This window comes from Chenopodium quinoa, unplaced genomic scaffold (assembly GCF_001683475.1).
Source record: "Chenopodium quinoa cultivar QQ74 unplaced genomic scaffold, ASM168347v1, whole genome shotgun sequence".
NCBI lineage: Eukaryota > Viridiplantae > Streptophyta > Magnoliopsida > Caryophyllales > Amaranthaceae > Chenopodium > Chenopodium quinoa.
In genome coordinates, this window is record NW_018742433.1 from 413,649 (window position 1) to 426,638 (window position 12,990).

The window sequence follows — 12,990 nt, forward strand, 5'->3', positions numbered from 1 at the left end:
TCCTGTCAACAATAACATTCATGATGACTTGTAAAACACATGATATGGATAATTGGACTGACCTGAAGCATATTAAGGTTTTATCAAAGAAAATTCAAACAAAAATCACAGGAATAAATTACATTAAATTTTTCCAATTTTATTCCATGAACAAGTTTTTTTCCAAATAGTAAATAGTACATCGTACAAGAATAATCACTGTATCAATGAGCAACCTCTCACAATTACAAAAGAAAGGAAGCTACTATACTGTAATTTTTTTTCTTTGTACTTCGTATAGTTACAACAGTAAGACTGGATTCAGCCTCCACAACCACCACCGCAAGCAGCCGCGCAACCAGTACCGTGCTCGACATGCGTAACGCTGTCTTTATCACTAGACGCACCATCTGCACAAGTGAAGATGATCAAAACAGCTGCTGAAAGAAGAGAGAAAGTGATGAAACAAATCCACCACCAGCTGCTGAGTTGGTACACATTAATCTCTCTTGTCATATTATTATCCTAATTAATCTAATTTCTTGTTGTTAGTTTTAATTTGTGGGTTGTTAACTTGTTAAACAGTTGCCCTTATCCCGTTTAATTAGTGGGATTGTCATTTTATTCCGTTGACTTTTTCAAAATGGTGTGCTGCCTACCCTACTTTTTTAAGCTTCCTCTAATAAAAATCTTCCTCTGACATGTTTATTAAGCATCACTTCTTTTTTAATTAGGTGATTGCAAAAGCCCTTAATTTCTTTATTAGTGATGCACATGATCTTTGAATACTTTAAATGGTTTATAATCTTATATATGTGCTCTAGTCTGTTTTCTTACATAAACTTCGCATGCAATTGAACGAACCTCATTTGGTGTACATGTGAACTTTCCCGAATTAGTCGAATAGCATGTTGGATTTGAGATGGATCAACATCCTTGAACTTGTAGTAAAGAGTATAAACTATATATCCTTTTGTCTTTTTCTTACCTGGGTGGCCTATAGACGTAGATATTTGGAAACTTCTCCGTTAATCAATTATTGAGATTATTTCTATTACAACTAAATCTTTGAATACAGAGAAATATGATCAACTAACTTGTCATTGTAAGTTAACACTACGTACTAAATACATTCTCCTCAAAAAAAAAAAAAAAAAAAAAAGAGAGAGAGAGATAAGTAATTGCTATTCTTCTGCAAATAATCAAGAGACTCAGTTATATATTATTATAATCAACTTGTCGTAGAATAACTTTAACCTATCGAGTAGTAGTACAGTGAGGTTTCAAAAACAATAAAAAAAAAAAAAGGATTAATACTGTTTTTTAATCCCAACTTTTACCAATTTAGTTTCATTAATCCCAACTTTGAATTATTTTTCAATAATCCCAACTTTAAGGTGGCTTATCATTCTTCATACCCAAATCGGTCAACAAAAGTCAACAACCTTCTATTGTAGTTTGCTGGACACGTTTCGCCACGTGAGTAGTCCAATTTTTTTTTTTATTTTTTTTTTTTGACTGAACCAAATTTTTTTTACCCAAACCAAAAAAAAAAAAAACAGCCCCTCCCCCTCCACCTCCATTAATGACAGCCGGCCAGCCACCATCCCCTCCATTTCCGACAGTTCCCCCATCCCCTCCATTTCCAACAACCCTCCTTCCCCTCCGTTTCCGGCCACCATTCCACTTCCCCTTGAAAAGCGAAAAGGGGATTGTGAGATTGAGTTTGAAAACTCAAATCTAATGCAAAATTGGGGGTAACGAGAGGTGAATTGAAGAGGATTTCGACTGGTGGAGTGGGTTTGTGGTGACTTTGCGGGGTGGGTGGGATGGGTTTTGGTGGTTATGGTGGGGTTTTTGATAGGTAAGAGATGGGTTATTGGATCTTGATGGTAGTGGGGTGGGTCAATATGTTGATTTCGTAGGTTGGTAAGTTGGTTTCAATGGTTGGTTCGCTGGTTGTATGGTGGTTTCGATGGTTGTGGTTGTTGCTTGCGGTTGTTGTTGGTGGTGCAGTGGGTAGTGGTGGTGGTGCAGTGGGTGGTAATCATGGGTGGGTGAAGCTTCTTAATTATTTCTTAATCACATGCCTGTACTCTCGCTAATTAACTTCTTCAATTTTTGGGGCCAGTGGTTTTTGGGGTTTGGTTGGTGGCGTGGGAGTTTCGGTGAAGGGGGCTGGTGGTTTTTGGGGTTTGGTTGGTGGCGTGGGAGTTTCGGTGAAGATTCTGGTGGTTTTTGGGGTTTGGTTGGTGCGTGGGAGTTTCGGTGAAGGGGGATGGTGTTTGGCTCGAAGCGGCGACTCTAGTGGTGGGGAGGGCCGGCGGTCCGACGAGGGAGGTGGCTGGCTGGCGAGTTACCGGATTTTTTAGGGTGGTTGGGGTTTTGGCTGGGTGGTTTTATATTTTTTAATTTGGTTTTATTTTTTTTAAAGCAATTAACATGTGACACGTGTTAAATAATTTTTTAAATTTTTTTTTTAACCCATTTAACAGGTAATCAGTTTTTGGGATTGAAGAATGATATGCCACCTTAAAGTTGGGATTATTGAGGAATAATCCAAAGTTGGGATTAATGAAACTAAATTGGTGAAAGTTGGGATTAAAAAACAATATTTATCCAGGAAAAAAAATAATTTGCTAAAAAGATCAATAGTTATATTATCACTAGAGCAGTCAACGCGCGCGATGCGCGTGAAGTGGCTTGCCCTTTCTTAATGTTTTTATTGTGTTGTGTTTAAACTCTTCACAACATTGGGTTTTTAGGGAAAATAGTTTGGTAAATTAATAAAATGTGTATATTGGGTTGTGAACAATATTGGGATTTTAGGGAAAATAGTTTGGTAAATTAATGAAATGTGTATATTAGATTGTGAACAACATTTGGTTTTTAGGGAAAATAATTTGGTAAATTAATGGAATATGTATATTGGGTTGTGTTTAAACTTTTCGTTTTTCTCTGTACATCAGTCCATCAGCTGTTTACAACTTTTTCCTCAGAAAACATCTATGCAATTATTCAACAGTGCAATATTGCAAAAACATCTACAAACTTATTTAGAAATAGATTAAATATAATTCAAAAATCATAGAGTACATATTATATACTAACATAAGGTAATTCAACATTGCATATGCATATAATAATGGTAAGGTTTTCTGGAACATTTACTATTTGCAAGTATATACTCTCACCCAACCTAGTAATTACTCTACACAAATTACTTCTGCTAGTGGCTCAACTTATTTTATTGTATTTATCTAGAAAAATTTGATTCTAATAATCCAACATTTGAGCTGTCTTTTTTGTATTAATCCGACTTTTTGATTATTTTACAATAATCCAAGCTTTAGGGGGTGTTCTATTCTATTAGGCCAAGCAGGTCACTTAACCTACAAGAATAAGTCACTTGCCACGTGTCGCATTTTCATTTGTCCAACTTTTTTTGATTTTTTAAAAAAAATAGAATTTAAAACAAAAACTTTTTTTTTCCTTTTTATTTTCCCCTTTCCTTTTCATCTTCTACCTCCCTTCCACCACACCTCCATGAATGGCTTCCATTTCCAGCCAGAGCTCCGCCCACCACACCTCCACCTACGGCAGCAAGAAACCCCACCCCACCAGCCACCACCCTGGTCGAAACCCAGGAACACGACACCAAACCACCTCTGTTCGTTGAAACCTGACCCTTGAACCCAGAAACCCCCACCCACCATCACGCGAACCAAAAACACATCCATCCTCCCCCAAAACCTTGCTCAAAACCATCGAAAACCCCTACCTACCGCCGATTTTTTTGTTTCAGGGTGTTTGGAATGGTTTTCGTAGCGAATCTTGTGGGTGTCGGGACGAATTTTGCCAAAAACCATTGAAAACCCGACCCTCTTCCCTGTTTCTCTCTCTGTTTCAATTCCCTCCATTTGCAAGAAATCTTCGATCTTCAAAACTCTAGGTTTTACCCCCAATTTGATTAGAGTTTTGCAATATCAAGAATGGAACTTCCTTAAGAACTCAATGATTTCATCAAAAATTCAATCGATCATACTATGGGACTTGATTTGGAATTCTGGGTTTTGATTTGGAATTCGGATTTTTGTAGGGTGAGGCATGGCTGGGGGGAGGGCTAGCCAGAATGGTTGAAAGAAAGGGGAAGGGGGAGAGGTTGGCCGGAAAAGGGAGGTCAGAAGCGGGGTTGCCGGAAGGGGATTCAGGCTGCCGGAATTAATGGGGGGGAAGGGAAGGGTTGATATTCATTTTTTTTTTTTTTAATTCATTTTCAATTTTTCTAACTTAAAAAAAAATTGAAAATGAAAAAAAAAAAAAAAAAAAAAAACCCTGAAAACCGGTAGCAGGTCACCTTGGCCTAATAGAATAGAACACCCCCCAAAGCTTGAATTATTGTGGAATAATCAAAATGTCGGATTAATAAAATAAAACCGCTCAAAGGTTGGATTATTAGAATCAAATTTTCCTTTTATCTAAACAACTAAACCTAGGACATAAGGACAATACTCTTAACAATGGAACTAATTACTTCTGCAAGTGTTTGCAACATACCGGCCAATGCAACTTTGCTTTATGACATTAAGTTTGTGAATATATACACGGGAAATAGATCAAAGTGACCACAAATTTGCTTTAGTGCTCGCTTGATCATACTTGATTTGATGCACCAAGTGATTTTAGTCCAAGTGAGCTCCTCTCCTCACTCTAATAAATTTCTTTTAATTTGATCTTAAAAAGAAAAGAGTCTCCTATAGAATGGAAAACATCATTTATATGATTGTGTGGTTGGTTCTGGTCGCGGCGGAGTTGGAGCTGGAGTGTTGTTATTGTTGTTTCAGGAAGTAGTCGAAGTAGGGAATTGTTCTTTGGGCCGGAGTACGGAAAAATGAGGCGCCGGTGACCGGTGACCCACCTCCCAGATTTTCCGCCCGCCCTCTTCCACCGCCTCCCTCTCTCCCCTCTCCCCTCTCGAGGATTTCCTGGGCCCCTTCCTCAGTGTTGCCATTTCCAGCCCGTCGACCGCGAAAAGGTCCTTCCTTGTCATTTATTCTAATTCTCGCTATTTGTAGGATTAATTCTTGCTATTGTCAACTTTCTTGACCCAATTTAATTTGTATTTGGGATTGTGGAAAGATGGTGAACAGCCAAAACAGAGAAATGGCGACACAGAGATGGAGAGGAGAGAGAAAGCTCAACACTCATTACATCTATACACGTGGAAAAGCTTGAATGTAAGAGATTACAAATGGGGGTAAGAACGTAAACAAACATTTTGAAGGGCATGTAGGTCCGTACACTATTCATAAGCGCAATCTCCTACTTGTTATAAGGTAGGGATCTACCTTTCAAGATCATAAGAATCATGACTTTGTTGATTGTCATAAGCTTTATTAGCCCCTTTCGGTTCTAGCTAGGAAATGAAGTTGCGTAGCTATGGATAGGAGAAAAGGGAATTTTAGTGAAAATATCAGCCAACTATTACGTATATTGAAAATTCTATAATAGTCATCCTTAAAATGACTATAATTATATTAATTTTTTTTTTGAAAAAAACTATAATTATATTAATTTTTTATTGGTTAATTTTTAGTTTTTATGTCAAAATTAATTATAAATGTTTTTTTTTCTTATTATTTTTATTAGATTTTCATAATTAATTTAATGAATTATTTTTTAATTTCAATAATAATAAAAACTGAATTTTGTAAATTAATCAGAAAAATTAAAAAAAATTAAAAATTATTTCAAAATTAATGAATGATTTTTATAAAAATTAGATAAATGATTTATAATAGAATTTTGATATTAAAAAATAAATCAAAATCAAGCAATAAAAATTTAGTTGTTGCAAAATATAATAATTGTGTATGCCCATTATGGCTTGTAACTCCCTCAATATTATGACTCTCTTTGTAACCTCGTTTGTGACCCCCATATACCTTTAGTCCACATTGTAACCCCCACATGAATGGACTCTTTATTGTCCATATAGGTTACATATTCTCATCATGTATATATATGAGATGGTCTAATATAATGAAATGAAACAACAACACATTACAATCTATATCTTTCTCCAATATTCTCTCTTTCTATATTCCTTATTTTTTAACACGTTATCAGCACCATTGCTTTAGTTATCGAAAATCGGAGGAAACATTAATCAAACAATATAACAAGCTAAGGAGGATCATATTGCTGGTTGCACCATCCTTAATTAATCGAGTTAACGAAATATACACTTCGTACACAAAATATATATATATATATATATATATATATATATAATTTTTTTTTTTGTCCAGTTGAGGTAAGTGTAATTACCTTCACTTCAAATTGATTAAGCTATTTTATTCCAATAGATTATTTTATCATGGATAAATATTTCGTTGATTACAATCATGAAATTTTGGTTTTTGTTTGTTAGTGCTAAATTACATCTATTGTTTGTTAATTGTTTGGTATCACATGAGTTGAAATCTACTACCATGTATTACGGTTAATTGTTTCGTTAATTGTTTGTTAAGTGTAATTTACTACCATGGTTCTTTTGTTTCGTGTATTACGGTTTGGCATACTTTGTTACGACATATCAATATATCTTGATAATAGTTGACATATTGATGCTTAAAGTTTAGATGTAGTATACATGTCTTTGATCATATGTATATAAAACATACTTTATTTGTTTTTCTTTGTTACGACATACTGTCTCGATGATTATTGGAGTATGCGTAGTATGTAATGATATACCATTATTAAAATCTTGATAAATGTCAATTTAATTAGTTTAAGTGAGCATGAAATATTTAAATTTCAATTATACGAGTTTCAATTATACGAGTATTATAATTCATTGAAATTTGCCCGATCATAGAATATGCTATATGAATATTTTATCTAAATTTATTCTTATATAAGCAATTTGTTTTGTGAATGCTTATATTCTTTTTACACCAAATAACTATGGAGTATGTTTCTTTTATAAGATCTAATTTTGAATATTATTTTATACAGAGAAAATGATGAGCCTTGTCAAATTTGAATTCGTGGCCCTTGATATTACTGGAAAGAATTATTTGTCATGGGTGTTAGATGTTAAAATACACCTAGAGCTAAACGGCTTGGTGAAACATTCAAAGAGGCTAATGAGGCAACACCTCAAGATAAGGCTAAAGCCATTATTTTTCTTCACCATCACCTCCATGAAGGGCTAAAAATAAATATTTAACTATGAAAGACCCACAAATCCTTTGGAGTAATCTATAGGAAAGGTATGACCACTAAAAAACAATGATACTTCCTAGAGCTCGGTATGATTGGTTGAATTTGAGATTGCAAGAATTTAAATCTGTTAGTGAATATAACTCAGTTGTGTTCAAAATAACTTCTCAATTGAAATTATGTGGAGAAAATATTACTGATGCAGAAATTTTTGAAAAGACATACACCACTTTCCATGCAAATAATATTGTCCTACAGACACAATATAGAGAAAAAGGTTTGCAAAAATATTCTGAATTAATGTCTTGTCTTCTTGTAGCTGAGCAAAATAATGAGCTGTTAATGAAAAATCATAAGTCACGTCCTACTGGCTCTACTCCATTCTCTGAAGCGACTGTGACAACCCATAACAGGAAAGAAACTAAAAACAGAGACCATTCTAGCAGTAGTGGTCGAGGTAGAGGTCGAGGTCGCGATCTTGGCCAATGGCGCGACCGGGGTCGTGGGCGTGGATATGGTAGAGGTCGTGGAGGTCATTTCACAAACTCACATTCCCACCAAAAGTGGGAATGCATAGATGATAAAGTTGAGAAAGAGAAAAGTGAGACCAATTGTAGGTGTCATTTGAAGCGCGCTTACGTTAAGCATGTTGTGAATATGCTTGGCACTCATAGGAATGGGAATTGACATACAATTAGAGACACAATTAGGGACAAAGCAAAGTAGGGAGCCGCCAACAAGTTTTTAAGGAACTTGTAAACCGTTCACGGATCATTACAAGACAACCACGCTAAGGGACAACGAAAGACAACAACGATTGACCTGTGTAGGTTACACCCCATTCATAATTCATGAGATTACTAACTCCATATGGTTCGGAACCACGAAAGGAGGATCGGGGATGATGGTACGAAGTGAGTCATGGAGTCACATTCCTCGTATTGGCCTCTACTCGATTCTTATCGTGAAAAGTATTCCTGCAATCTCAAAGGCACACAAACAAAGATTCAATTTGCTCCAAACTATTATTAGGCTAAATTGGTTGAATGTTAATGCAACACATAATTCTAAATATTAGTGATCACTTCAATTAACATTAAGATTAAAAAGGAACCTAAACCGGTCGTCCAAATTATCTTATTAGGCATTATATTCAATTACATATTCCCTTTAAACATGCAATATGGTGATCAATACAATAATAATAGAACCATCATTAACATTGGGAGCAATTCAGCCATAATAACGTTAGTAAAATCAAATCATAATAATAACCCTAATCATGATACTAGCAATACAAAATAAAATAAGTAATTAAATTAATTAATTACTCACGTTCCGTACGCTCCTTTAAATTGCTACATCATGAATAAATTGTTAGTAACTTCAATAAAAATAAATAATAAAGGAAATTAAATTAAATAAAAGTAGAGTTGATTTGGGGCCAAACCCTCAAACAATTCTACCTTTCATGCCTTGGTTTAAGTTTAGAACCTCAAATAAAGTACGGACTCCGGGGAGTGCTTATGGGATGTATTGTTGAAGAATAGGGAAGGCTAGTGTTTAGGTTAGAGCATAAGAGAGAAAGAGAGAATTATTTGGTGTATAAGAGGGAAAGAGAGAATTGTTTGGCGCCCCGAAACTGAGAAATCAACCTCGTATTTATAGAGAAAATATGAAGAGTGAAGAACGGAACCCTAGAATTGAAGCGCCGCGAAAGAATTAAACCTAAAAATTGTCGTGACGAGGCAAATGTTTCCCTGGCGCGGCAGAAATTGCCGTGTCGCGGCATTTTGGTTTTCTGGAAAATCGTCTAGGTTCATTTTTATCTTTAAATTTCCGTTAAGCACGTGATAAATTAGGTGTCGTTTCAGAGTTACGGACTTATTTCAGGCTTAGGGTTTTTTATTTATTAATCAGGCTTAATTAATAAATAACACGAAATGAATTAAAAAGGGTTTAGGCTGTGTTTGACTACATGTTTGGACTGATTTGTGGACTGAATATGTTTATTGTGTTTGACTGAATGTGGATTTTTAAGCACTCCCAAAATTAAATACTTGACCCAACCAATAATGGCGGTGAAAGGTGTTTCATCATCGGGTTTAGTTTTGGGGAGACATTTTTAGGTGTCTACAGAAGCCCCCACTTTGATTGAGTTTGTAGAAACGTAAGTTTCGAAAACGATAGTCAAAGTAGTCGATTAGGACGGAGAATGATTTAAGACGTTCTTCGATCCCAAATTCGAGTTATACCAAATCTTGAATGGTATCTTTCAGATTCCAGCACTGTTCAGTAGAGTGACCTCTTCCTTGGTGGAACTTGCAGTGAGCATTGGGGTTCCACTTGGCACTCCTTTGTTCAGGATTTGGCTTTGGGAATGGTCCAATAGGTGTAATCAATCCTTGACCGTAAAGGCGATCAAAGGCGGTGTCGTATGTCATTCCCAAAGGAGTGTAAGTTCTCCTTTTCTTTTGAAGGGGAGTATCAAGAGCTAGCACTTCATTGATATCAACCTGGCTTACATTGTTGGTAGTATTTTCGGGCTTAGAAGACGAAGAAGAAGGAAGGTCGTTCTTCTTGTTTTTCCAAGTGTTGTTACTACCAGCAGTCTTTATTAACTCATCCTCAATATTGATGCCAATATCGTACACAGCTTCGAAGTGTTCAATGGAAGGAATTTGAGATGTTGCCTGTACTTGTGAGTCAGATTTTGGATAAAGAGACAAACCATCTCCTTTTCTTTGGGAGGAGTGCAGCTGTTTCTCTGCACCTACTCAAATAGGCAGTGAACCCTTTATTTTCTTTCTGCTTCAGGATAGAAAGCTCATGTTCGGAAGTCTTGTTTTGAATGTTACACTTGTAACGATTCATGAAACTTTCAATGACATCTTCCCAAGTCGCAGTATACTTGAAATCTAGAGAATAGAACCATTGTTGGCAAGCATGCTCTAAAGAGAGAGGGAACACTGTAGGGAAGAGTGCCCTATCCAATCCCTTGAGAGCCATGGTTGTCGAGACGGCCTTCAAATGAAACATTGGATTTTCAATAGGTTTGAACTTAGGTATGTCGGCAGTGGAGAACTTTTCAGGAAGCTTTTCCCTTACAACCAAAGCGGTGGAAGGTTGTTCCACATAGGTGAAGTCCTCAGAAATCTTTCTCACTTGCTCTTTGATCTTGTCAACTACAGCAACAGTGACCTTAGTTTGTTCCATGGTATTGACTTGGGTAGTGAGTTTTTGCATCATGGCAGAAAGTGCCTCGATGGACTTGTGAATACCCTCAATATCTTCTTTAGAGGCCATTGGAATGAATTGAAAGTAAACAAGAGATGGTGATGGAGATGAATTTCATGGAGACGATTGTGGTGATTTCCTTGTACGCCTCTTAGGTATAAGAGGTTGTTGTGGTAGTGACTCGAATCGTACCAATCTATCCCTGCTTTTTGACCAAGTACTGTGAAATAAAACAAATTCACTTAATGGTTTGACTCAACATTCCAAATAGGAAAGAAAAAGAGAGAGGAGAGAATTTGAAAACAGGTGAGAAAAAACTCCACTCATTTTTATTATGACGGTAAAAGGAGACATATGCATGAACCTAATATACGATCATAAACGACATGGTGTACGACTCGAATCGAAAAATAAAGAAAGTGTGTGGACTATACTTGACTCATGAGTGATTAGGTGATGTTATAAAACTCGTGGTATGATCGCATGGCTAGACATGTAAACAATATCAAAACGACTGACGGGTGGACCAAAAATAGCACAGAAAACCAAAACAGGGACTGGCTGGACTAAACCTGATTATCGTGGCACGATAACAATTGCCGTGACATGGAAAATTGTACCGTGGTAAGGTACATGTTTCCGTGGCACGATAATTAGTTCCAAGTTCTTTTTGTGCATTTTTTCCAGTTTTTTGTTTTTTTTAGTGTTTTTTTTTTTTTTTTTTTTATAGTTTTTGGGCTAATTACTAAGTGAGGATGGTCCGTTGGCATTAGTTAGTCGTAAAATAAACCACCATAGACAAAGAATGATCATTAAGGTTAGGATTAAACCATCAAGGATGCACACGTAGAGCACATAGTCACAATGATGCAATGTAAAGTTCGCAACCTAAGGTCAAGTTCTATGTTCCACTATGGTCAAGCTTTTTGGTGTCAAAAGGGTACCATGGTTAAGAGTTTGGACGCGTTAGCAAGGCATCCTCCCTTGAGGGTGTATTCCAACAGGCGGCTCCGCAAGTTTGTGATTAAATCGGACTGGAATCCATAGTTTGGGTGGATTTAATAACTCGGATGAACCCTTATTGTCATGAACGTTTTCAGGTTGATAGAGCTTAAATCCCCCGGGTTTAAAATGTATGTTAAACACATACGGTTTTCAGAAAAAACGAAGGAAGCTAATAACGAGAAAAATACAGAGCCACTGGAAGGATTTCAAGACTGTCGCGACATGGCAGGAAATACCGTGTCATGGTACAGTTGCCGTGTAACGGTGATCTTCCTCGTGACACGACAATTTTTCCGTGGCGCGGCAGTCAGGAAATCTGACCAATGCCTCTGTTTTTTCATTTCCGGTCAGGTTATTCGATTTTTCCTATGAGGTGAACCTAAATACGACATTAAAACGTCGATGCATATGCAAAAATGCCAAATTAATCACAGGAATACGATTTAAGAATCTTTCAAGTCTTATCCACTCATTTGAATTAAATATCGATCACGCAAATCGATAAATAACCAAGAATCCTCCCCAGTGGAGTCGCCAAATTGTAGGCGTCACTCAAAGCGCGCCTACGTTAAGCATGTTGTGAATATGCTTGGCACTCATAGGAAGTGGGAATTGACATACGATTAGGGACACAATTAGGGACAAAGCAAAGTAGGGAGCCGCCAACATGTTTTTAAGGAACTTGTAAACCGTTCACGGATCATTTTAAGGCAACCACGATAAGGGACAACGAAAGACAACAGCGATTGACCCGTGAAGGTTACACCCCATTCATAATCCATGAGATTACTAACTTCATATGGTTTGGAACCACAAAAGGAGGATCGGGGATGATGGTACGAAGTGAGTCATGGAGTCACATTACTCGTATTAGCCTCTACTCGATTCTTATCGTGAAAAGTATTCCTGCAATCTCAAAGGCACACAAACAAAGATTCAATTTGCTCCAAACTATTATTAGGCTATTGGTTGAATGTTAATGCGACACATAATTCTAAATATTAGTGATCACTTCAACTAACAACAAGATTAAAAAGGAACCTAAACCGGTCGTCCAAATTATCTTATTAGGCGTTATATTCAATTACATATTCCCTTTAAACATGAAATATGGTGATCAATATAATAATAATAGAACCATCATTAACATTGGGAGCAATTCAACCATAATGACGTTAGTAAAATCAAATCATAATAATAACCCTAATCATGATACTAGTAATACGAAATAAAATGAGTAATTAAATTAATTAATTACTCACGATCCGTGCGCTCCTTAAAATTGCTACATCATGAATAAATTGTCAGTAACTTCAATAAAAATAAATAATAAAGGAAATTAAATCAAATAAAAGTAGAGTTGATTTGGGGCCAAACCCTCAAACAGTTCTACCTTTCACGCCTTGGTTTAAGTTTAGAACCTCGGGTAAAGTACGGATTCCGGGGAGTGCTTAGGGGCAAGGTTTTTAGGATCAGGATCCTACTTAATAACGAATAATATTATATATTATGCTATAAATTGACTTAAAAACAATTCTT

The 12,990-nt window shown here is 36.3% G+C and overlaps 1 protein-coding gene and 1 long non-coding RNA gene across 2 annotated transcripts; one reads left to right on the forward strand and one right to left on the reverse strand.

Moving 5' to 3' along the window:
- Positions 1 to 118: 118 nt before the first annotated feature.
- LOC110714908 lies at positions 119 to 1,507 on the reverse strand. The gene is made up of 2 exons (XR_002510172.1): positions 844 to 1,507; positions 119 to 389 (listed from the first exon to the last, which is right to left on the reverse strand). It is a non-coding gene; the product is annotated as an uncharacterized LOC110714908 (long non-coding RNA).
- A 5,771-nt stretch (positions 1,508 to 7,278) lies between these two features.
- LOC110715721 lies at positions 7,279 to 7,896 on the forward strand. Its single transcript, XM_021894330.1, has 2 exons — positions 7,279 to 7,486; positions 7,529 to 7,896. Exons 1-2 carry the CDS (start codon positions 7,279 to 7,281, stop codon positions 7,894 to 7,896), a joined length of 576 nt encoding a protein of 191 aa, XP_021750022.1.
- Positions 7,897 to 12,990: the final 5,094 nt, after the last annotated feature.